The sequence below is a fragment of the Phyllostomus discolor genome, chromosome X (assembly GCF_004126475.2).
Source record: "Phyllostomus discolor isolate MPI-MPIP mPhyDis1 chromosome X, mPhyDis1.pri.v3, whole genome shotgun sequence".
NCBI classification, from domain to species: Eukaryota; Metazoa; Chordata; class Mammalia; order Chiroptera; family Phyllostomidae; genus Phyllostomus; species Phyllostomus discolor.
Genome location: NC_050198.1, coordinates 93,204,564 through 93,230,043, shown reverse-complemented (window position 1 = coordinate 93,230,043; position 25,480 = coordinate 93,204,564). Strand labels below are relative to the sequence as shown.

The 25,480-nt window shown below is 36.8% G+C and overlaps 1 protein-coding gene across 7 annotated transcripts; it reads right to left on the bottom strand.

Moving 5' to 3' along the window:
* Nucleotides 1–1,135: 1,135 nt before the first annotated feature.
* On the bottom strand, nt 1,136–25,480 carry RLIM (ring finger protein, LIM domain interacting). Of its 7 annotated transcripts, XM_036016690.1 has the most exons (6): nt 25,257–25,469; nt 23,378–23,441; nt 20,049–20,201; nt 10,157–10,349; nt 9,176–9,259; nt 1,136–7,952 (listed from the first exon to the last, which is right to left on the bottom strand). In XM_036016690.1, the coding sequence occupies exons 4-6, from the start codon at nt 10,323–10,325 to the stop codon at nt 6,352–6,354; spliced, it is 1,854 nt and encodes a 617-aa protein (XP_035872583.1). In that variant the 5' UTR covers nt 10,326–10,349; nt 20,049–20,201; nt 23,378–23,441; nt 25,257–25,469; the 3' UTR covers nt 1,136–6,351. The 7 variants fall into 7 exon arrangements, with proteins under 7 accessions (XP_035872583.1, XP_028378537.1, XP_028378538.1 ...); XM_028522736.2 differs by lacking the exon at nt 20,049–20,201 and having other exon boundaries at nt 25,257–25,480; XM_028522737.2 differs by lacking the exon at nt 20,049–20,201 and having other exon boundaries at nt 25,023–25,469.

Below are 25,480 nucleotides of genomic sequence, written 5' to 3'. Positions count from 1 at the left end.
GTAGCAGCATTAAGAACACAACGAAACTAAGCTCTGGAATCAGAGATCTGCCTACAAATACTGCCACTTAGTGGGTGATGTTGGGCAATTACTGAATGCCTGTATCTCACTCAGCTGCATCCCTTATAACACAGGGTGGTAAAATACACCATAGAAAAAGAGGATTAAGTAATTTGCAAAGTGCTTAATACACTACCTGATAGCAATCAGAAAAATTTAGCTGTTAGTAACCCATTTGCAAGGCTTTAGATTTTAATGTTGCCTGAATTCAAGGGCTGCAGAGACACCGTACCCCTTTTATTTCCTATTTTTTCAAATGACCATTAAGAGTATAGTTTATAATCTGCTGATTTATCAGATTCTGTTCTAGGTAATGGTCATCACTGAATATCCCTCAACAAGATAGCTGTAAACTGACTTACTCTGTGGTCTGGAATGTAAATTTTTTCAGTGGCACACTTCTGTTTCAAAGAATCATGAATGGCACTAAAAGTAAAATCCCGGGGAGGTCGCAATGTTGAGTTGACCACACCAAAATTATTGCAAGGAACTGGGTTCCTATGCCAATGACAGGGCTTTGTGGGAAGCAGAGGAAATGAAGTAATAAGTTACCATCAGCTAAATGAATACCAGTACCAAGGGGAAGGGTTACCCAGGTATCAGAATGTGGCAAGCTACTTAGAAACAAGGTCATCTTAGTGGCTCAGGCAACATGTGCAAGAGGCTGGAAAGTAGGAACGGAAGACAAAAGCTGCATAAGCATACATGCATGCCCAGACAAGTTCTTGTATTTAAGGTCAAACAAGGGAGTTCAGAGCAATGGAGAAACTACAAGAGCAAAGATGCATCTAGTTAAAATGTCATTTACATAAATCTTTCCAGGATTCTTATATTGGAATATACTTTAATCTTTTATTTTACCACTCCAAGATTAAGCCATTATAATGGGAGTTACATCCCATAAACCAGTTAACTGCCCACACCCATAGCTGTGAGGGGAATCAAAATCAAGGCTGTACTTAATTCCACTTGAATCTAACAATCAAGTCCATCTGATATCAGTTTGAAACTGCACCTTTATCAAATTCCCCCTTTTAAGAAAAAAACCCAAGGAGAGATTATCAAGCACAAATGATCAATCACTTCATGCATTTTATTGATAGTCTATATTTGAAATCTGCAGTATGACATCTTACATAGGGAAAAAGCTTCTTCCTAAAAGATAACTATGATAATCAAACCAGCTTTAATATGATGACCTTTCAAGGTCTTGTTTTGCATTAAACAAGTTAATTTTTAGCAGGTGTAAAGCACTGTACAAAAAAAAAAAAGGGAAACTGGGTACATTCTGAAAATTTAATACAGGGCTTCCCAACCAGGAGTCTGCTGGCTAGATACTGGAGAAGGGTGTTACGTTCAGGTGTAAACGTCAAGGAAATGAGAAACTGGATAAAACAAGCTAACCAAATTCACATCACTTTGTGCTCCTTTCTGCTTTTTTTGCAAGTCTCTCTCAGAGGTCAGGAAGCCCTGGTATAACAATCATTTTAGTCCTTATACAACATACATATATGTGCTTCGTGTTCAAAGACATAAAGGCAGCCTTTGTTACTATTCCTCCTGCAAATCCCTTCGGGTTCTTAGACTTCAGAAAGCTTTCCAAGATTGCTGCCCAGTTCTTTATATAAACCCAAGTAAACATCTATACCAAAGCAGCTCTTCCTGGGAGAAGATAAAACAGGCACAGAGACATATCTAGGCCAATTGCGTACCTACTCAACTTGATACCTGATCACGTGGCCCTACATCTTTAAAAGCAGCACCGGGGACGAACGGACCTATCAAGAGGTAAAATCCAAACACCGGAGAGTTAAAACACATACAAATCAATCAGTTAAAAGAATGTTAGCAGAGGGGCAGTAAATGGAGTTAAGGCTGGGCAGCTGGTTCAACCATACCTTGGTATTGGAATAAATCTGCAATATGAGGAACTGATAGAGGAACCCTGAAATAATTAGGCACAGTGGTATTGTGGGGTTCACTTTCACTGCATGTCTTTAAGATATCTATCACTCAATCCAAGTGACTAACTAGAAAGCAGATTGTGGGCCTTTATAGCCAAGAAATACTAATCAAAAACAAATACCTCACTATAATTTTATTTGAATGTTAGAGGGTGTGCCTATTTCCTTCAGATTTGAGTTAAAACACTTATATGGAAATGAAAATCATAAAACTGATAAACTGTTGTTCTCTTAAGAGTTCCAACACTCCAATAATAATTCTATTCTATGCTGTTTTAGATACAAAATGGACTTATTTTTACCAAGTGAGATCGCCACTTGTTGGGAATATTAGCTATTTTAGAAATGTTCCAGTTGAGAACTCAATTTCAGAATGCTAAAAATTTTAAAGTTGTTTTCATAGCAGTTTCTTAGTTGCTTATTAAAAATCTGATTTAAAAATAAGTTAAATACTAGTTCTTCAGACCTTACACTGTAACTTTCCAAATAAAGCATGTTATGGTGATTTACATTTTCAAATATTTTTTCAAAAGCATATTATTTACTAAATTAACTCAATGAATTACAACACTTAGTGAATATTAAACATCCTGAAAAATTATACTAAGGAAGAAAATGCCTGGCACTTTAACATGTGCCTTATCAATCTCTTGCATTACTAAGGTACAGAATACTTTAGAAAGTAGCAATCAGCATAGTCTTATAAGACAAGAATAAAAGTGCCCTGCAAACATGGCTTCTAAGTACTTAATGTTGGTAATAAATTTGACAGGAAAGCCAGTAAGATAAAACTTAAAAATTCAAATAAGGCAATTTACAAATACCTTTCCTTCACAAAAGAACAAAGGGGGGAAATGAAAAATATCTTCCATCTTTAAAAGTATCAGCAACTACAAGGTGCCACTGTATTCTAGCAAGCTGTAAAAATGGCCTTTTATGAGGTGTTTTGCAACATTCACCTCCCTATCACGTGGGTATTTTGGGAACTGACTCCAAGTCATGGCTGATGCTCGACCCATTTCATATCACGGGCATTTGGGAAGCAGGTGGTTAAATATTAAGCGTTCTTGATAACGCTCCATAAATATAATTTGAGACACTGACACTAGGAGAGAATCTTGGCACAGAAAGGATATATTTTCCCAGGGGAAAAATTACTTGAGGTAACACTTAAAGATAACCAGTTTCCTGTGATGGTGTTTTCAGAGATTTCCTATATGTAACGTGGTGGTAAATATTTTTTGTTGTTAATTGTACAATTATTCCCTACACACCGATACTAATGTGAACACTTTTCTCAATCCCCACCTCCATTAACCATTAACACCACTGAGGTATAACTAATGTGTTCTCTTCAGAGCAAATATTCCAAATTAACAACATGGCTCATCTTCTAGTGTTGCTACAAAGTTGAAAACTTTAAACCTAACTTGTTCAATTTTGATTTAGTACTAATAAATCACAACCTTGCCAGCTGCTTGGAGGTAAACAAAACACCTCAAACGTTTCAGACTAGTGAATTTTTAAAAACATCTGAAATATTCAAGGATATTCATTTTTTTAGTACTTTTCCCTATGCTTTTAACAATGTAAACTCCCAACATTGTTTTATCTTGTTCCTATTACTGCATGAAGTTCCAGGACAGAACGTTTCTTTAATAAAGAAAAAGTGCAAAGATATAAAACAAAATGTAAAGTCTTTTGCAAGAAAATGCTCCCCCTCAAGGGAACAGGTGTTTGGATGCTGGTGGGAAAAGATCTTTCTTCTTCATTGTTCATCAGACACCTATAAATGACCTTGTCTTCAATGTCCACTAGTAAGCATATATTAGTCATGGATCTTGCAAAAAAAAAGTAGCAAATTCTACTAAAATATTTGTATCCATTCTACACAATCCAATGGAAATTAATGAGTGCTATTGAAAAAGGTGTCCACATGCACATGCCCAATATGTGCATTCTACCGAGGGCTAAAAACTTAAAATCCTATTTCCAGTGTTTATGAATAGGTTCAATATCTACATTCATAACCAGATTCTGCATGAGTTACTTCATACTTTAATACTTCACAAATGAGTAATACATCTTGGGAGGTTAGGGAGGTACCTGTTGTCAATAATTTTATGCTTAGAATGAGCTGCAGTTGTTTTTAAACTATATATAAAATGAACACCCCCAGAGTAATGAGACACTTTGTACCAAGAAGAAAATGGGGTTGTTTTTAGCCAATCAGGACTACCCTGCAGATCTGAAAACCATAGATTACACCCTTAGAAAAAGACAAGGAGGCTCACAAATATAAAGGAATCCTGACTATTACATGGACAATTTTTTAAAAAGATAAAATGTATTATATAAGCGCCATAAACAGTGATTCTGCTTATATTAAAAAAAATAAGTGAAGCTTTGTTTCAACATTATTTCCTTGCAAGAGCAGTACATATCCTTAGCAAACAACTACCATATTTACAAGTTAATTTCCTTGATACTTAGGTAGGATTGAAAGTGAGAGGAAAACATGACAAAGTGTGAGCTTTACAGCTAATTTGATAGCAGTTAAGGTAACCAGATAGTTCCTAAAGCAGACTTGTTTATTTTGTTAAGTAGCTGATTATGCCTGGCTCATCAGCTCACTTTGTTAAAGGCCAAGGATGTGTTCAATTCCTCTTTGGACCCATAAGCTTTTCCCAGAAAAACAAACAACAGTCCTCCACCATCAGACTAATCCTAATCCCAGCCAGCCTCAAAAGAGAAATTCAGTGAGGTTCTTCACAAACCTGTTTTACTACTAAGGAAACAACATAAAGTGCATGGCCCACAAACCATAGTGGTCTCATCTTCAGACATGGGCAGCACGATCATAATTTTGAATTTCAAATAACCCAACACAACTCACTTTCTACAAAGGATAAAAATCTCTTAATTATTCAACTGGTCTTTAAATGTGAAGTGTTAAGTCTATGTTAGAGATATAGTAATGAAGTATTAACAAGTGTGCACTGGTACCTTTAATGACAAATCTCGAAAATAATGCAAATTCGAGACTTTCCTATTAGTACACACATCTGTACCAATTCCTATGTCAAAAGTGGTTTATGGTCTCCTTCCTCCACCTTCTTCTTTGAGGAGCAGACTTGTAAAAACAACAATGTAACTTGTGCTAGGTGGTAGTGGTTTTTCTTAAACCAGAGCTCTGCCAAAGTTGTTGATCTACTTCATCTGCTCAAGTAGAATACTGTGTCAAAGATCTCACCATAAGAAACCAGTATTGCTGTCTTCATGAAAAATTTTAAAATTCTTCCAGAGTAGTTTTCTTTTCTCCTCCAGTCTTTCATTTCCTGCCTAAATCCAAGTTAAAGTACACACTCTCCATTGGTCTTCAGTGCAGCTCAATTCTGCACCCTGACCTTTCCTTTGCATGTCACAGTAGCTGTTCACATACATTAAATATTATAGATATGTCTTGCTCTTGACACGTACACACTTACAAAAGCAGCTTTGTACTTTGTTTGGTGTGTTTTTTTTTTTTTACTATGTTGGCTCACAAAAAGCATTTTTTTCTTTCATTTCTATGCATGGTACTTTACAATTTTTTATGCATTATTACAACAGTGCATTGGAAAAGTACTGAGCCTCTACAAAATAGCTTTACATTTTTAAACAAATGAATGTGATTTTTTTCACTTACACAAGCATAGGCTTTTTTAATATTTCCACAAGATAAATATCTCAATTAAACTATAAACTCACTCTAAAGTGTGCCACAGTGATGGGCTTAGGAGACAGTTATACACTTAGAAGATCTAACCTTAGTGTTATTTACACTGACATATCCAATATCACCTTGTCTGAGAGGTGAACAAATGATATTCAGCATGGAGCTGAATTTGTGCCAACTAATAACTGGGAATGGTATAGCTTTAAGCAATCACTTATGAAACACATACTGTAACTTAGTCTAAACTGATAATTTCCTTAGCCCCTCTCTCCTATGGCGTGGGAAACTTGATGCAGATAAGAGCCATTGCTAAGGCAGATCTTTTAAGATAACAAAAGAGAAACTGATAAACATATACAATAAATCATCAGTAATATATAAGTTACTGATATTGAGATAAGATTTTATGTCCTAAAACGTTGCTTTTTTCAATATTTCCTTTTATCCTGGGACAGAAATTGGAGAAAAGATGGTGGTTCATTCACAAAGCAATGACTCAGTCAGGTTGCAACTTTTCATGTAAGCACCACTCAAAAAGTGGACACGGAGCAAGTGATTCCTGTTTGCCCATCACTATACCAGGTACGTAGCTGAGAGCCCAGATCTTAATTACACAACGCTTTCTCTGTTACCAGTAGCCAAGACGGCCCTGCGACAAATAGGGCAAGTAGAATTTTCAGATAACCAGCGATCAATGCAGTGGACATGATACTCATGGGAACAAGGTAGTTTACGAAGTTTGTTGCCTTCTGTATATTCTGTAATGCAAACACTGCAGGTTTTCAATGCATCATTTTCACCAAAACTTCTCATTGCCAAGTTGTCTATCTGTTCTTTGGTGAGTCCTCTAGGTTGGTCATCATCATCCTCATTTAAGAGGAAAAACTGAGCAAGACTAAGGAAGGGCAAAGAGCCACTTTCATCGAACGCCACTGGGGCCCTGTGTCGACCCTCTCGCCTGGCACCTGAGGAGCCTGATGATGAGCTTCCTTCATTGCTACCTTCGAACACCTCTGAGTTAGTCTCTGAACTTTCTCCATTGGAACTGGAACTAGGACTGGAACTGGAACTTAAACTGGAGCTCGAACTGGAACCAGAGCTGCTACTACCACCAGAACTCCCTCTCCCATTCCGTGACTCTGCCCTTTCCACGCTCTGACTTGAGACTGAGCCACTAGGCTCTGAATCACTATCACTGTACATAAAGTAGCTTAATTCACCAAAGCCTGTCATAATTTGTCTTAACATGGTCTGAATTGCAACAGATGTAGTCTCACTTAAACCAGTATTTAAGATTCTACGAATTGGAATTCTGATGGTACTGACATAGGTTCTCACGCCTGCCCGCTCAGAACGTGAAAATGTACGCCTAAAACCTCCTCGTTCACTTTCGTAAGTGACGGTGTTGTTTGGCGTCTGAGACCTTGACCGAGTTCTGCTAGCTATGCTATCTCTCTGCCGATATTCTCCAGGACGAACTCTTCTTACTTGAAGATCAAGGACTATGGTTGGAGGTCTCTGTCCTGACCCTGTAGATTCACCATTGCCAGTTGTGTCTGAAGAACCTGCTCCTTGTGAGGCATTTCTTATGCCGGAAGCTGCAAAAAGACCTCGACTTAGCAAATCAGGTCCACTTATTTGCTGTCGCAGTGTCACATGGTGCCGGGTTCTGGAACTTCCCTCAGTCTCATTTACCAAAGGATGCTCAAAAGTCTGAGATGAGATACTATGAGATCTTCGTGGAATTTCACTCATGGGATGCAGAGGTGACCTACTTCTTTCAGCTCTTGCTCGGGTTCTCCGATGGTCTGGGCTCCTGCTTCTTGCTCTTCTCTGACCTCTAGTAGGTGGGGCTTCTGCCGTTGTCACTTCACTTGAATTTCGTTCTGATCTGGATGGCCTTGAAGATGTTGACTCAGATCGTGGATTTTCCACTTGCCTTTGGCTGTTGTTATCTGTGCTTTCTCCACTAGAACGTCTTGCAGATGGCTCATTTTCATTTTCTGGATTTTGACTCCCATTATTACGGTTAACATTGATTTCTAAACTGAATCTGAAATCACCACTGTTTGGATTAGTCCGGCTCACTGCTCTCCAAGATTGGTTTCCTCTCTGCCCACTTCTTGTTGTATTTCCAGTTTGTCGGACAGAGTTAAGCCAGTCTATTATAGAGTCACCATTGGACACATCATCTGAAGATTCTCCTCCACCTGTTTAAAAAAAGGGGAGATGAGAGGGGAGAAAAAAGAACTGCTAAAATTAGGACAATCAGAACAGTGCTCTGAAAATCTGTATTAGGAAAACAATAACAAAGATTTGAACAGATTTCACATTTACAGATTTTTAGAAATGATACTGCATAGAGCTGCTAGTAAAAGCAGAAAACTTTTAATTTCATTTTGAGAGAGCAAGCTCATCTCAAAAAAAAAATAGAGAATTTTCTTAAAAGGGAATCTGGAAGAAGTCTACTTTCAGTGCTTCATCATATAAAAAGGGCCTAACATACCACTGTGGACTGTCAGAAGACAATGTTTTCCAGCCCACTGTCAAAACCCCCATGTAATCAAACAAGTTAAACACCAGTTAAGGTATAGGACTAGTATTTTAGTGTAAACTACATTTTTGTCAAGTTTTCATTAGTTTGTAACATTTCTTCGAGGCTCTTGGTTTAAGTGCCTTTGATAATATAGGATGTTTTAAAATACAAGACTGCTGTAGCCACTGCATAATTATAATATAAACAAAGTTTACAAGTTTAAAAGTATTAGAATACTTTATCATGTTACCAGGATTTTAAAATAACATGAAACTGGAGATCAGACCAAATGAATAGTCTGAACCTAGGACAGTACATATAATGGCACACTGAAGGCCAGACTGTTAGAGCCTCTTAGGTTACATAGTGAAATTCTCTACTTCACACTGGGAGAGAAACATTAGGATGTTAGGATGTGTAGCTGTATCCTTGGTTCCACCTACTAGATGCCAATAACAAACTCCCAGTCATGACAACCAAAAATGCCTTCCCGGCATTGCCAATGTCCAGTAAGGGGCAAGAAATGCAGATTAGAGGAGGTAGCATTTCTTTATGCTTGTGAGGAACTCACATGTTTATTAGGAAGGAATAATCCAGTAGGTAGAAGGGAATTTCAATGGATGTAGAAAATCATGAAGAAAAAAATATCACATTTAAATAGGCCATTTCTCACTATGACCCAATTAACACATACAATCAAAAGGTGAAGCAGAAAAAAAAAACATATTCATATTCTTACCGAGTATCAAGAAAATGCCATTTCCCTTTTTATCGAGCAGTTACTTAGCACCAAATTAATTTATGCCATTTCTGGACAATCTGTGGCTGACATTTACTGTTTGAAGTTCTTTATCCATTCCATCCTCTACCCACACCTTGCAAAGCAAAAAAATATACCTCTATTGTCATCTGAGTTTTGTGGCGGTGGACCCTCTTTAATTTGTTGTAGTCTTCTCAGCAACTCCTCTTCAGTACTTTCACCTGAAAATGGTTTTAAAATATTTGGCAAATTACAAATAAAAACCAAAACCAAGGAGTAGGGAACCCAGGTAAAAATCATTTCTTTGGGAGCATGACATTACAACTTACATTTGTACAGGTTTTCTAGTTTACTAAATGTGTTTGCATATAATACCTCATTCTTTAAAACGGCAACTCTGGGAGGTAGATATTACTATCTGGGTTTTAAAACAAGGAAACCAAGACTGAATGAGAGACTGACATGTTAATAAATGGCAGGCTCAGTAGGCTGACTCAGACACTCTGATCCAAATTTGGTACTATTAATTCAAAATGCACTTCCTTTCATTACCTAACACCTGACCTTTTAAAATTTCCACAATCACTCAAAGATTAGTAAAATTAAATAGAAATGAAGATGATGGGAGATAGTGGATTTTAACTAGGATCAAATGGGAACTAACTGGACAAAAAAGAATAACCAAACACAAAGTTCTGAATAATTGATAATTTTACCCAAGGCTAGCTAGCTCTGGAGGATTATGACTGGGACATATTCAGGGAATCAGAGATGACAAAACAGAGTAAGTCTGTCCTAGGAACTAAAGATCCCATTAGCTCTTCCACACTTACTCATCTCTAGTAATTTAAATAATCTAACAAAAAACTGTTCAGCTCCTCTCCTTTCAAATCAGCTCACTATAATTTAAAATAAAATTCATAACTAAAAATGTGATATAGGATAATTCCAAATGTGAGTCAACAGAATCAGGTAACAAATACAGCAGTAAATGTCATTCTATATTCTTGCATTAAAATCAAACTTGATAATGGCTAAAGAAACTGATTTTCAAAACAGGTTGGTTTTTAAAGACCAGCAAATTACATACATAAATTCTTAAGCTACATATTGCATACCTGGAGTGCCTAGCAAATTGTTATCCCTCATAAGCCTATAATCTTCTTCACTCAGGTTATTTACAAATTGATAGAAAGCTTCTTCCCGATCCAATCGGTCCATCTGACTTCTGCGCTGTGCTGCAGACTGATCGCCACTTCCTTTATCATTCGAATCTGAGCTTTCCATCTTGATGAACAAGTGGAAAATTATCTAAAAGGAGAAAGGAGATCAATCTTGAAAACACAAGTCAGGATGTATTCTACATACGGAACAGTTTCAAGTTTGTGAAAATCCAGAATGCAGTTCAAGACGTGGGTTTTAAGACCTCATATGAAATTTCATAACACAAAAACTCCCCCAAAGCCCTGTTATACTAGGAAAAGACCAGGTCGGGGGCTGGGTTACTACAGCCCATGGGCCAGATTAAGTACTGGTGCCTATTTTTTCTTCTTGAGACCCAAGAATGATTTTTACACTTTTAAATATTTTGTTTTTTAAGGAATTTTTTGTCATGTGTGAAAATTATATGAAATTCAAATTTCAGTGTTCATTTTATTCAAATACTCATACACATTCATTTGTATATTGTCTATGGCTTTCATGCTGACAGAATCGAGTAGTTGTGACAGACTACATGGCATTCTCACTGCTTTGCAATGGTGATCTGTGCACTGTAAACTGCAGTGATGCGATTATACTTTGACAGCATTTCAAGTGCCATGTACATCACTATACTGTGGCACTTAAAAAAATTACAGGTGCACATTCATCATGTCAAATCAAGAGAAGGTAGACTTTGAATGTCACCCTTAAAGGTACAGAGGAGTGTGGGCTATTTTGTTGCCAGATTAGATGGTAACTGTGTTTATTATGCAACAGCAGCACTATAACTATGATAAAGTAATAAAATATACATTGATATTATCAGACTAAGTACTCATCACAATATTCCTAATTCAAAAGAAAGGTATATGGGGGGGGGGCAGGAGGTAGGGGTGGCTGGGGTGGGGTGGGGACAACTGTACTTGAATGATAATAAAAATGTGAAAAAAAGAAAAAAGGTATGGTCTGAAAAATTAGAAAAATTAAAATGAAACACCTAATCACAAAATATTTCTTCACAAAATAAAAAAATGAGGCTTCAAAGCAAGTTTCCAGTGACTCATTTGTTGGCTAAGCAAGGAAAATCATTTACTGATGGTGAGTTAAATTGCTCCTGATTGCAGAAGTTAAAGAAACGTGTCCAGAAAAAATAAACTTAAGATTATTAGTGTTTTGGTGATTACAGTTGCTCAAAAAGTTGAGGATATTGCAATATGTCAACAATCAATTTAGATACAAGGCAGCAAATGATTTTGAATGGTTTTCCTTGGCTCATAATGAGTCCACAAATGTAACTAATACTATTCACTATATTCACTGTTGTTTATTCACGGAGTCAAGTGCTGATTATTCAAGGAGTTTGAGCCACAGAAGTAGCCTCTACGAATCTGCATGGAGTAACTACAGGTAATAATGTTTTCAAAGAAGTTGGGAAAACACTAATTCAGCACAACCTGAAGGGGAATTTGCTAAGATGTATTACAACTAAAACAGTGGCAAAATGTGTACAGCAGAAAAAGACCTAGTTGGAATTTATAAAGCTTGTGAAAATGTAAGGTGTTTAAAGTCTGTGGTTATTGATAATATTGTCCATCAACAGGGAGTCTGCAGAAAAATATTAAATCCATCATATTATTGCACCGGTAGTGTCAATGATGAACTTCATTAATGTGGACTTCTCCATCATCAGTTCTGTGAATTTTGGTCCGGAAAAAAAAAAAAAACAAACAAACAAACAAAAAACTAAATATCCTAACTTGCTCTCCTGCTCTACTACTTGGTCATTTTAATGGCCTAGCATTGGTAAAGTTTTATTGTGATTTTTTATTACCAGGTCCAAGACTGAATTTTTTTCTGAATGAGAAAACCCACCTTCAATTACCATTACAGAAAAATAAATGACTTGGGGAAATTAGCTTTTGCTACAGACTTCATGATGTTTCTTAATGAATTCAACTTAAAATTACAGGCAAAACAGTGTTTATATATAACACTTAACCTGCAGTAAAGTCATTTCAACAATAACTAACACTGGGATCACAATGTCAAGCTGCTTTATGTGCTCCTTGTGCTATCAAAGAAATGAGAGCTGCATTCTCATACAAATTTGGAGCAGATGTATTTTCTGAGCACAAACTACAGTTCCAGGAGGATTTTTGGAGCTCTGTGCAAGTAAAAAGAAAACTTCCTTATTTCAAAATCCATTTAACTGTGTAACTGAGGAACTTCCATCTCACCTTCAACTGAAAATAATATTCCTGCAGTGTAAGGATATGCTAAAAGAGAAATATATCAAGAGAAGAACCTAACAGAATTCTATAAATGCCTTCTAAGGGATGAATATGCTTAATGAAAATTACATGCTTGTGGATTGATTAGACGGCAATACCTGTATGTATGAGAGGACATTTCCAAAAATGAAATATGGAATAGCTCATTTTCAGTGAGTAGTGCTAGATGAGCATCTGCAAATGACTTTGATGACAAGGGTGTTTTAGCCCTAATTAAGCAAAATGTTATTCCCCCCCACCCAAAGAATGCCATTCTTCTCATTAGTAGATATATATTACAAAACATCACCCTAATTTCCGATACATGTGACTGTGGATGTGTAACTCATACATCTGCCCCTCTCCTTGCAATTCTGCATAATTTACACGGATCTTAAAAATCAAGGATGTCTTCTTGATTTATTTCTAAGTTGCCTCTGGAAAAGGTATGAATCATTGCTTTTGTTAATTAGAATAGTAAGTTTTTAAAAGAATTCTGTATACATGTTTCCCAAAATCTTTATTTTGGGGGAAATATCCATTCTGAACTTTCTCTACTAACATTTATTTCTACTATAAACTCAGCATTAAGATTGCATTGTATAATAAAACACTTGAAAAAAATTGCATTTTATTTTTTTTACATTTTGTTTTACCAAAACTTGGTGGAAATTTGGCTTCTCTCATTTTATATAAATAACTATGTAATATGCTCAGTTTTGCTTTTTGATCAGCAAAGCAAAAAAAAAAATTCCTTTCTGGCCTTTCAAAGAAAAAGTTTGACAAGCCCTTCTCTAGATAGTACACAAAACTAGCCAAAAATTTTTAATTATCATTCACTACTTATGTACCTTAAGAAGTTGCTGTATTAGTAGATTTCCACACACTCTCAATGAACTAGTAGTAAACAATCTAAAGACTCCAAACAAAAAATTTCATTATTTTTCTCCAACTTCAGATTGATCTTAAGTTCACATTAACAAAATAAAAAAGTTAATACTAAGAACATATGATAATCTGACTTGTGGTAAAGAGGTGATCTATCCTGACACTAAGATTTAATCTCACATATAACATGTGAAGCACCTGGATGTTCACAAGTCAATACTAAAGAGAAAGATAAAAATAAACCTTTCCGATATAAAAAATAAATAAATAAAAAGCCTCTCTACCTGCCTGTAGAGCCTACACAAATTTTAGTCCAGACATGGGCACATCTAGATCTCCATTGTTTTTTTCATTAGATCATTATTCTTAGAACTATCCTATCACTGTTTAAACAAAGATGGAGGCATCAAAGAAGGGGTTAGGAAGGTAACCTTAGTATTTTTGGAAAGAGCTTCCTGGTCTCATAACTAAGAATCCTTATTTTTTATCCTCACCGAAGGACAGCTTACTAATTTTAGAGAGAGGGGAAGGGGGAGAGAAAGAGGAGAGAAATAGTACTAGACTGGGTGCCTTTCGCATGTGACCGACCTGAATAGGATGGAACTGGAACTGCAACCTGGGCATGTGCCCTGATGGGGAATCAAACCCATGACCTCTTGGTTTGCAGGACAACACCCAACCAACTGAGCTACATCTTCCAGGGCAAGAATCCTTAATTTTGGTAAACCTAAACTACAGAAACTTCTGGAAGATGTTCTTTTTTATACTAACTTGAAACGTTAAGAAAACTGAAACTTAAGACGACTTAAATAAAACAATCATAAAAGTTACATGGGCCAGGCAATAAAAAAAAAGTAACAAAGGGAAACCACATTTTCCCACATGTAGCTAAGTAATACAATTAGGTATTGGTAATAGTAAGCAGCTAATTTTAAAAATATGGAAAAGCACGAAAGAAAAAGTACTTCAGCTGCAATTCCTCAAATCAAAGAAAACCACAGTAACATCTGGCTAATGTACTCAAGCAGTTAATATTTTGAATGCTAATAATATGAAAGTTAGGATGAAGTCCACTTGTGAAGGATCAATGACTTCTGAAATTAATTTATAAAAAGTACAACTCAGTAGGGTGGAAAGGCTTTAAAAACAAATATTTCAAATATGGCAGAAAACGTTTGATACATTCTGACAGTTAAAGGACATGAACCAAAGGTAAACAGAAAACTCATATACCAATGACTGTTACAGGAACAGCACAAAGTCTTAATAGCTTCATGGCAGTTAAAGCCCATAAGGAACAGAAGCCTGAAAAGATATGACAGATTTTTAAAAAGGCTTTGAAAAACAGCATCTAAAACAAGAAAGGGTCTTGTACTGAGTATGTGGGATGGAGGTTATTAATATAGTAACAGAAGATGTAAGGTAGAAGCTCCTAATGTCTATTTTCTTTCTATTTTATTCAGTAAGAAAAACCACCCTGCAACTGGAAATTTGTAAAAAACAAACTTTTCAAAGAGAGAACCAAAAGTCCAAACTGCAAAACCCCTAATGTTAAGCTTTGGGAAATGACAGAACATAGAACACTAAAATACTAGATTTTAAAATGATCTAATCTCCAAAGAAAGTGAAGCCTATAAACTATAGCACAGCAAAAATCTGATGGTAAACCTAAGAGAAAATTCTGCAGTATACTGTCAAGATATATTGCAAACCCGTGAAAAAAAAGTATGTTCACCAGAAGTGAGGATCATTGCCAAATTAACCTCATATGCTTTACAAAGGGATGGTTCTTAACCTTGGTTTGCACAATAGAATCACCCGAGGAGCCTACTCTGGGGTTCACCCACAGCAATATTTAAAAAATTTCACAGGTAATTCTGTTGTACAGTCAGAGTTGAGAACCTCTTTATAACAGGGACATCAAGACAATGCCACTGACTAGTCTTGGTTTGGTCTCTGTAAAGAGACTGAGAAGGTTTCTTATGCTATCTTTAAAATGTAGATTCTAATCCAGTAGGCTGGGAGTGGGGCTTGAGAGTCTGCATTTTAAATAAGTCTCCAAGTGATGTGACTGATCCTAGGATCAGTTTGAGTAGCAAGGACCTTGAGGATAATACAGTTTAAGACTTACAGTTTCACATTATTGACTACCACCCTCCAAGATTACGGAGCAATGTTACCTTCAACATTTTACTAAGGGTTATGCAGCTAAAATCCCCCTATAGTAAGAGTACTTCAGAGGAGGGGAAAAAGCTGTCCTGGAAGTTTACATGAATAAGATCTAAAGTTTTTAGTTAACAAAAGCTAAACAAAAAGCCTATTTGACCAGGCTGCCTCTGAAACCTAACATAGTCATATGTTGCTTTCTCAGACTAGTGTTTAATATCTAGTTTGAAGACAAGATTAAAAATGCATATGATTACCATCTTCAAATATTTAGTTATAACATGAAAGAGCAAAACCACAGGGTTAAATTAGGGCCAATAGTTGAAGAAATATGGAAGCATATAATTACTTCTTTTAATACAATTTTAATTCCTTCTTTTAATAGCCTACCTAGTGAAATTGTCCCAAAGTGGAGATGCAATCAGCATCTTGAAGCAAGCAAACTACCCATTTCTGGAAATATTCAAGCAGAGGCTTTATATTAAAGAGAGGATTCCTTATTAAGTAGAAGTTTGAACAGACTGTTTTCAAAAAACCCTTTAAACTAAAACATCACTAAGAACAGATAAGTCTCTTGGTTTTCAGTTCTGGGCCTACAGGTCATATTCCAATGTAAGCTACATATTCCAATGACAGAATTTTGTTAGGACACTTTACTGACAACCAATTCACTTATGTTGCCCCATCCCCTGCCAACAAACCTGCGATTTACTATTGGGTTAGTCAAAAGGTCCATTACATTTTCTCCTGTAAAATAAAAGACATGTTTTCCATTTTCACCAGTAACTTTATTGATTTGGGTATTTTGAGTATGTCAGCTATCTCCAGCTTCTTGTGGGTAGAGGCCAGGGATGCTGCTAAACATCTTCTGATGCATAACACAGCCACACAGCAAAGAATTGTTTGGTCAAAATGTCGATAGTACAAGAAACTTTGCAAACCACTTTTGACATGTTCTATCAGTCACAGCACCTTCTCCATACCTAGAACAAATTTCTTTTTTGCATTTCAGTTGCATTTTTACCTTTCTTGAAATAATAAAGCATGAATATGCCAAAAATGTGCCTTTTCTTCTATTTTCAATATTAAAATGGCTGCACAAAAATTCACCGATTTTGATTTTTTTAAAATGCATGCTGATATGCCAGCTGTCACAATACAATCTAATAAAATTGTTTTGAATGAAGTCAAAGAGAATTAAGCACTATTAAGAGCCATTGTACAGAACAAACTATGCCAACTTTTTGGCCAACCCAATACCTTCACACTTCTACTGATGATGCTGTTCCCTCAGTCCCTTCTTAGGCTCTCCCCGTTTCATTCCCTCTTCAGTGCCTGATCTAGTCTTTCATAGTTTTGAAATATTAATTTTATTAATATATATTATTTATCCAACATAACAAAAAACATCATATCAGCATGCTATCAACATAAAAATTAGTGAAGTATTTTACATTCCTTTTTTTTGATACCAAGTCTCTGAAATCTGATGTGCATTTTATCCTCACAGCACATCTCAAACTGGATGCTAAATTAGCAACGGTTAAAGTGAAATGCAGTTCTCCCAGATTGAGTTGTGTTAAATGAAAAATAAGTTTCATATTGCTTCAGTTAATTTCACTTGATTAAAATTAAAGGGAATTTAAAATTCAGTTCCACAGCTACACTAGTGACATTTCAAGTGTCCAGTGGCCACAGGTGCATTTTGAAACAGAAGGAAATCCTGAACATAAGCAATGCCCTCAGATGCCTTGTAAAAATAGTCTTACACATACCCAATGAACCTGGTCTCATTTTAAGCAGCTCTTTTACCACTTAAGTGGCATATAATGGAAAAACGTAATAGCTCTAAACCACAAGTTCAGTCCTGGTAGATGTAATGTCACTGGTGTTTGTTAAGTGAAAAGGAACACTAAAATGTTAAAAGGTTAAAGCACCATGCCAAAGATGTCGGGGACCACAGTCTAAATGATCACATAATCTCTGTCCATTTTGGTGTGAAAATATTAGTGAAGAATTATGTTAACAAAATCAGTCTCTAGAGTCTACTTTGATCAACAACACTGTGGTACATTTCCAGTTTAACTAGTAAGAGGTAAAAAGAATCCTCACACACCCCTGAGCTCCTATCATCATAAAAGAGAGGCATTTAAATCTATTTGTTATCCTACTCTCAGTTATGATACTCGTGTGCATGAAATTTGATTTGCATATACAATCAGCATCGGCCAAGTTTAAACTTAACTATTTCTATGAAAAACTTATCAATAGAACAACTTAAGAGGAAAAATATATAAATGTTCTTAAATCACTTAGCTCTTCCCACTAGTAATAAGCAATACCCACCACTCTATTTACACAGCCCCTTCACCTATACCTGTATTTCATTTAACCCTCACAACATTCCTATGAAGTAGGTCTCATTACCTCTATTTTACAGATAAGAGACAGAAGCACAGAGAGAGGAAGTGATTTACCAAAGGCCATGTGGCTAGTAAGTGAAAGAGCCAGTAATTAAATCCAGGTGTCCTGATTCCATATTCAGTCAACTTTCCACTAAATGGACAATTGCCTCCCAATATATCCCAAGACTACATATACACTTCAAAATACATTCCTTCTACCCCAATAGGCACTTCTACAATATTCAATCTCCATATGACCTTTTTATACCAGGTTCACTCATGGTATAAAAATTTCCAAAATGACAAACACCTTTATAAGCAGTATAAACCCAGCAGGACTGAATGTTTGCACCAGTCAACTTTCAGTATATTTGTTTTAAATACAGCTGTCCCTTGGATAAATAGCATATTTTATTAACCTTATCTCTGTCAGCATAGTTTGTGCCAACACACACAAATCTACTCCTAGAAACAAATAGCCAAATTAGAAATTTTGCCCAGTCACTTCAAAAACTACTGGCGCTAAGTGTATGATTGTGTCAGGTAAATTTAATTCTGAGGACTAAAAGCCAGGAAGAAAACCAAGCCTGAGATTTATTAACTGTAATTAGGGACTTGAAAACAGAATTTATTCACCTTGAGAATGTCAAAGCACTGCTACCAATCTCCATTGCTCCTACAAGTATTATCATATATTAACATAAATCATTCAGGCTGTGTTTCTGACCACTGCTAACAAGTATTCCATTTAATTCTCCTAATCCATGTACACCAATGCTTAAAAAATGTAATTCTTTATGATGTTAGGGCGACAAGTTACTTAAAACATTTTGATCAATACTAACTGGTTAGGAGACCCGGTGCAGTCACAATACAATAAGCACACACATTGTATTCAATGGACATACTGCATCACAGCACCCAATTAAGGAGACTTAAGGGACAAACTATACCTAATAAGAAAACAGACTTTTACAAAACTGAATTTTGAAATTCAAATGCTTGCTTGAGCATGAATTTAAAAATAAGCCACATCTATTAAGTGTGGAAGAAATGTCTTTTCAAAACAAAAAGGGAGGGAGGAATCAAAGTAATCTAATATCGACCTACTACTAAAGTATGTTGAGCATTTTTTTGCACGTGTTCATACAAGTTCTAAACTCAATCGTGTTCTCAAGCAGAATATGCTTATTTAAAAAAAAGGCACATATGTATCAACATAAAAATGTGTCACTGAAAAGAGAAGGACAGGCATTATTGCAAGAGCTTCCCTGAGGAGGTAGGTGGCTGATGTATAAGATACAAACTCTTTTCTGAAATACCATTACATCTGTCGGGTGCACAAGTTCGAGATCACAACTAGCTAGGACGTTATGGCTTAACCCTAGTCCTGCACAAATGTGTACACACCCAATAGATGTAACAACATTTAAGAAAAGAGTTTCTATTTCTCAGATCACCTGCGAACTTCACAGGGCTAAGAATCTCATAGAGTAGATGTAAATTAATGGTATGCTATCCTCATCAATAAAGAAAAAGTTAGCTCAGTAACACCATCACCAAAATAAGAAATAATGCAGTTAAAAAAATCAAGTCACAAAAGAACTGCTGAATTTGAGGTCAGGACATAATGTACCATCACATATGTAGGCACCAAAAGTGTTGGGAAGGATTCATATATAGAATGTTTATTTAAAATGTTATGGTGTTTGTAACAGACAAATAAAAGGTTGAACACAACCAGGTAGCTTTTTTTTATTCTGTGAGTAGCAGGGTGATATTCAACTCTGTGAAAAGAAAAAAACAAAACAGGAGATACTGGATTCTTGTCTTGGATATAACATTAACTAGTTACATAAATTTGGCCAATTCATTTAACCACTTGCACCTCAGGATCCCCATCAGTATTAGAGTACTGAGTTAAACTATCTATGAAGTATCTACCAGTTCTGTGAATCCATGACTATGAATAAGACAGTAAGAAACGTGAATAACTAGGACATAAGCTTAAAGGCTATGCTTTCTCAATGCCATTTCACTCACATGTACTTCTATATCCCTTTTTGTAACTATCTTACCTTTGTGAAATATGAAGCACTCCACTTTTAAAAACAGTGCAGGGTTGATGGTTCACTGTCTTTACTTACTGTGTGATACTTCTTACCACCCACACAATTTGTTGATTATTTCCAGTACTGGCCCACCAGAGGTTGCTGCCAGAGGCTCCAGCACTGCTGATACTACAGCAATATGAGATTATAAAATATATTTGCATAGCAATGCTAGCTTAACCTCACTTATATTCTATTTCTATCACTGGAGAGGAACAATACTTCAACAGGATTCAGAAATGCCCTTCATGTGTCCAATCTCTTTGCAAGGAGTCTACTGACTTGCAGCTCACAATTTTGACAACCACAACCCTGTGAAACAGTTGGATCAAGAGGAAGTCAAACCAAAGGACAGAGACCAAGCCAAATGCTGCCAATTCATAGGGTCAAGTTAGTTTTAAAAGGAAGCCATTACATGACATTTCAATTCACTCAAGTACTTTAGACAGAGAATTTAATCTTTGATTACCCATTTCACTGAGCTAAGTCACTAAATTAGAATTTGGTCTTACCCATACAAACTCAATTCTGACTTACTTCTCATTACAGTGGAACTTTGGTTCTCGAATTTAATTGGTTCTGGAAAACCACTGGAGAAGTGATTTGTCTGTTACCTGAGAGATACGTGACTCACCATACAGGTTTTAGCATGAAAAGGTTATCAGGTTGAGAGCCAAAGAGAGTCAAGACCCAAAGTTTTGTTAGACAACTGAGACATTTTTTTCATGGACTTGGTTGAAGAACTAAATTATCCCAGAACCAAGACACTTGAGAACCAAGGTTTGACTGTATTCGCAAGAAGTAAAACAGACAAGACACAAAGCTAGGAGGTTCATGTATTTATAAAAAGTTATTAATATAAAATCACTGATTACTAGCAATTTTGGTGATAACTGGTAAATCAAGTACTGTTTTCAAGGACATGAGTTTTTGATCAAAAACTAACTTTTTAAAAGAGTGAAGCCAATTTTTAAAATTAAAATCACTTGCCCCAAAAAGAAAATATCTACACAAATCACTGTTACATTATTTGAGGAAACCAATTTTGTGTTCCAGAACCAAACATGCTGACAACTGTACTTCCTGTACCAGTGCTTCTAAATGGAAATGACAAAGCTGACTCTATATCCCCAGTTTGTACAGCAGCAGTCTCCACCTGTTGTCCTGTCATACTTGATAGGGTCTTCTTTCAATCTCAAAAGATCCAACTTGGATAAATTTTATGGTTACCTTAGATGCAATGGACACTAACGGTAACTTTAGTCAATAAAAAATGAAAATTATAATCGAATTAACTCCTTTCTCCCTACAGGCAAAAGGAGAGCAAGAGGAAAAAGAGACTACTTTTCATTCCACAAAAGGTTATAAACATTGAACACAATATCCCCTTTCCCCTACAGAAAATTCATCACCATGCAAACGTAACACAAGCCCAACCTGTAGTGATGAAATTATTTCAAGAGGTCCACAAATCTATGCACACAGCACACACTGTCTACAGTTATTTGTCTCAACACATGTAGGTACTATGATGACTTAATGAAATTAAAATCTTGGGTTGGAGAACTAAAACACAAGAAAATATACAACTAAATATCAACTATATATATTTCAGAGACAAAACCACAAGTTCATAAATATATCCCTAAATTGTTTAGAACTGCCAAGACTTTTATCTAATAGATATTTCTTTTGATAAAAAGAAAAGTGACTGCTTGACTTTCTGGGAAACTTCCATATTCAAGGATGAACAAAAATAAGACACAGGTACAAAAGCTTTTTTTTTTTTTTAACACTGCTTATCAAAACCTCAAGGGATTATGTAAAATGGCTCCCTCTGAAATCTTCTGTGTTATACAGAAATGTTAAGGAATTATACTGACAATAGAAAAACATGTCCCAGACCAAGACAGTGCCCCAAAATTCTAGCACCTCATTGGTCTGGATTTAACAGGACTTTTCACATTGTAATTTGTAATTTAAGAGAACAGGAGCCTGGTCAGTGATTTGCTCTGTTTCCCAATCCACTAGGGCTATGGAAAAAGTAATATACACATTATTATTCCATTTGACCTACTGTCCCTTAAGGCTTCATTACATGGTCACTAACCTGAAAGAATATATCCAAGCAGCCTAACATTTGTAGATGTCATTTTATAATTAAGACAGTTCATAAAGTCACTCCTGATTTTAAATTGTTTGTCGAAGTATACAGTAATAGCTGAACCAGGAACCATGACAGACAAAAAAAGAGGGGATAATTGCTAAATATGTCTCACCTGCTTCATAAAAGCAGCTTCCCTTTAAAAGTGTTAACAAGTTCTTGATGCAATATAACCTACAGATTTTTTTTATTACCACCTTTCATTTTCTTTGCATTTCTGATCTAATAGAGAGCAATTAAGTTCAGAGGCATAAAAGTTTAGTGACTGCAGGCATTAGACAGACCTGGGTTAAAATGGGGGCTCTACCACTTATTAGCTATTTAATTAAGGACACATTTCTTAATAATCTCTTTCCAGAGTCTTCAGTCACCTCTGTGAAATAGTTAACATCCTCATGAAGGTTTGCTGTGATGATTATAAAATCATACATTTGAAGCACAGGACCCACCTAGATCATATAGGCATTCAACACAAGTTAGTTATGAATTTAGGCTAACTACCCATCGCAGTTTGGCTGGGATGATCCTGTTTGTGCTTGTTGTCCAGGCATAATTATTAATAATGTCCTTTTTGCTCTTAAAAGCATCCTGGCTAGGGCAATAAATTATGTGGCTACTTTCATGATGATGATGATGATGATGATGATGAAAAGAGTCAATACCAATTAGAGTATTATATATTAATTATGACTTTTTGGATCTTGAAGGAGAAAAAATAGAACACACAAAATAATGCAAGATTATATTCCTGTAAGAAAGTCTACTGACATTTTACTTAGCTATTCAATGAACACATAAATAGTATTTATTTATACCCACCCCATTCCAACAATGATTTAAGCCAACAAATTTCTACTTTGTTCATTCTGTTCTACTTAAGTACTGGTGAACTTCAGGCATTATTTTAAAAGAGGAAAATTCACAGATAAAGCACTAGTGAGTTCCAGCTACTCAGAAACACTACCCTTTGAATCACCAGTGCAAAATACATTCTCATCATGAAGCATGCCCAACAGCAACTAACATATATAAAATAAGCCCATCCAATTACAGGGCCTGCAAAACAGAATACATTTTAAAGCATGCATTCTATACATAAATCATCAGGAGACGCAACAAAAAAATAAATTACCTGACTGTTATGACATAGTATTGTAATACAATAAACTGGATTTTAGTTTTCTTCACTCTCTGCTCTAGAAAAAAAGAGAATCCATTATTCTTCCTCTTTAATAAGATATTTTCTTTGAAATAGACACATCTTAACAAATACACATCCTATATACTTTAGTCATACACAACACATGCACACATGCACACCACTACCCAGTCTAATTCATTATTAGTATTAAGATATTTGGGGAGATTAAGGTCAGAAAGAACCAGGAATCTTATGTTAGATACAAGATTTCCAATCTAGCTTTTAATGTAAGCTTGCTTAAAAATTCGCTTTACTTTATCAGATCAGTATTTTCAGATTCAGGTAGTTACTTTCAAGAACTTATTTGGCACATTACAGTTACCTCTGTAAAGTAGTCCTAGCAGTGGCCTGGCCTAAGGGAGAGACTAAAAAGTATAAAAGAGCATCAGGATGAAATATTCTTCACTCAGAGAAGTGGGTCCAAAAATCGTATTTTAAAAAGTGTTTACATTGGTCTTCCTGGACACTTTATTTTTACAATTTAGAAAACCGACTTTTTTTTTTGGTGTGGGGGAACTATAATTGTGCCTGCCTATTCTCAAGAAATCCTGGATGGACATAATGTACCTGATAGGATGATATGAGTAGTCCTTTTGTCTTTAATCACGAAGAATCAAAGAAATTATTAGTGGTAGTGCATTTATTTCTTCCTTCAATCACCCAAAGATATTGCGGTTAATTGTCATTCAGGAAATGCAGGCTCCTTATTCCAACAAAAAATTATCGTGGGGCTTTGGAATTAGTGGATGACAACCTGACATAAATGCTTCCAGTTGCCCCCAAACGAAAGACTGACCTAATTAACAAGCCTGGTAGGCCTCAGATTCCCGGACTAACCTGTGGAATAAGTATGGTGAAACTGTCTAGGGAAGGAACGTGGCTGTCTCCTCCATCTTGAAATTAATCAGCATAAGGGAAAAAGGGACTGAGTGTTCAGGAAGCAGAAGCCCAACCGGTTAATACTAGTTACTAAAGCTAGGGCGTACGTGGCAGGTACCGCCCGTAGAAGCCAAGACCCTTAGGCATTTTTCGAGGGGGGAGGGGTTGGCTGATTGAAGGGAAAATAACTTGAAAAGCATTTGGCCCAATTCCCACCCTTTCCACGGGAAAAACAACCAACACGCAATGGCTTTTCCCTCCTTTTTGGGGGGTAGGGGGACATTTGCACTGATATCTGGGAAAGGATATTCTAGGGGTTTTCGAGCGAGGGAGTAAACCACATTTGCCTCAGATCCTCAGGGAAGATGTCATCATGGCCCCAGGGGGCGCCTAATTGATAGTGCCCTGCAGAAGTGCTCAAAATGGGGTTTGGCAAAACCTGGGAAATCTAAAGGCCCGAGAGTTCCCAACATCTGACTTAGAACAGTCTGCTTTTCCCTTATTCCCAAACCCAAGCCCACCGTGTGAGAGGGGCGGGGAGAAGCGAGGGAACCCTCCCAAGAACCAAGGAGAGAAAATCCTGGGACGATTAGGGATTCTCACGCCTGAGGCCAACACTCGAAAATCGCCCCCAAATTCTTTAGGCTCTGGAGGGCCGGGGCTGCGGCGAGCGCGGCCGAAAAGGGAAAGTACTTACCCAGCACCATCCCCTTCAGAGAGCCTGTCGACTATACACCCAACTAAAATGGCAGCGGCGACTACGCCACGGAGCCCCCCTGACCAACCGGCGCCTGGGGTCCGGAAGCAGCGCTGAGACTCCGCCACGACAGGCCACTCAGGCCATTTTGAGAAAAAGCGGTAGCCAGCTCTTCGCTGTCTTCCTCCCGCTCTCCATCCATTTCTCACGGGGTCCCCACAAGGCTTCACTTACTCGGTTTTAGTTGTCGGGATCCGACTGATCGGAAGGGCCGCCGCCGCCGAGGCTCCTCCGCGCCTCCCTCGTCGCCGCTCTCGAGCCCGCCTCCGATGAGTCGCTGGTTGAGACCCGCCTCTACTCCAGCGCCTGCTCGGGAAACGTTGCTCAGGCAGCCATTATCTCCCCCATTGTTACCAAGCAGCGACAGGAAACTACTGCCCACAACAGGAAGTGATGAT

What these genes read in the sequence shown, in the direction of transcription:
- RLIM (XM_028522736.2), bottom strand. Translation starts at nt 10,325, where the DNA reads ATGGAAAGCTCAGATTCGAATGATAAAGGAAGTGGCGATCAGTCTGCA. An exon ending in CAATTTGCTAGGCACTCCAG is followed by an intron (nt 9,260 to 10,156) that starts GTATGCAATATG and finishes AACCATTTTCAG; the next exon opens with GTGAAAGTACTGAAGAGGAG. An exon ending in AAACTCAGATGACAATAGAG is followed by an intron (nt 7,953 to 9,175) that starts GTATATTTTTTT and finishes TTTTTTAAACAG; the next exon opens with GTGGAGGAGAATCTTCAGAT.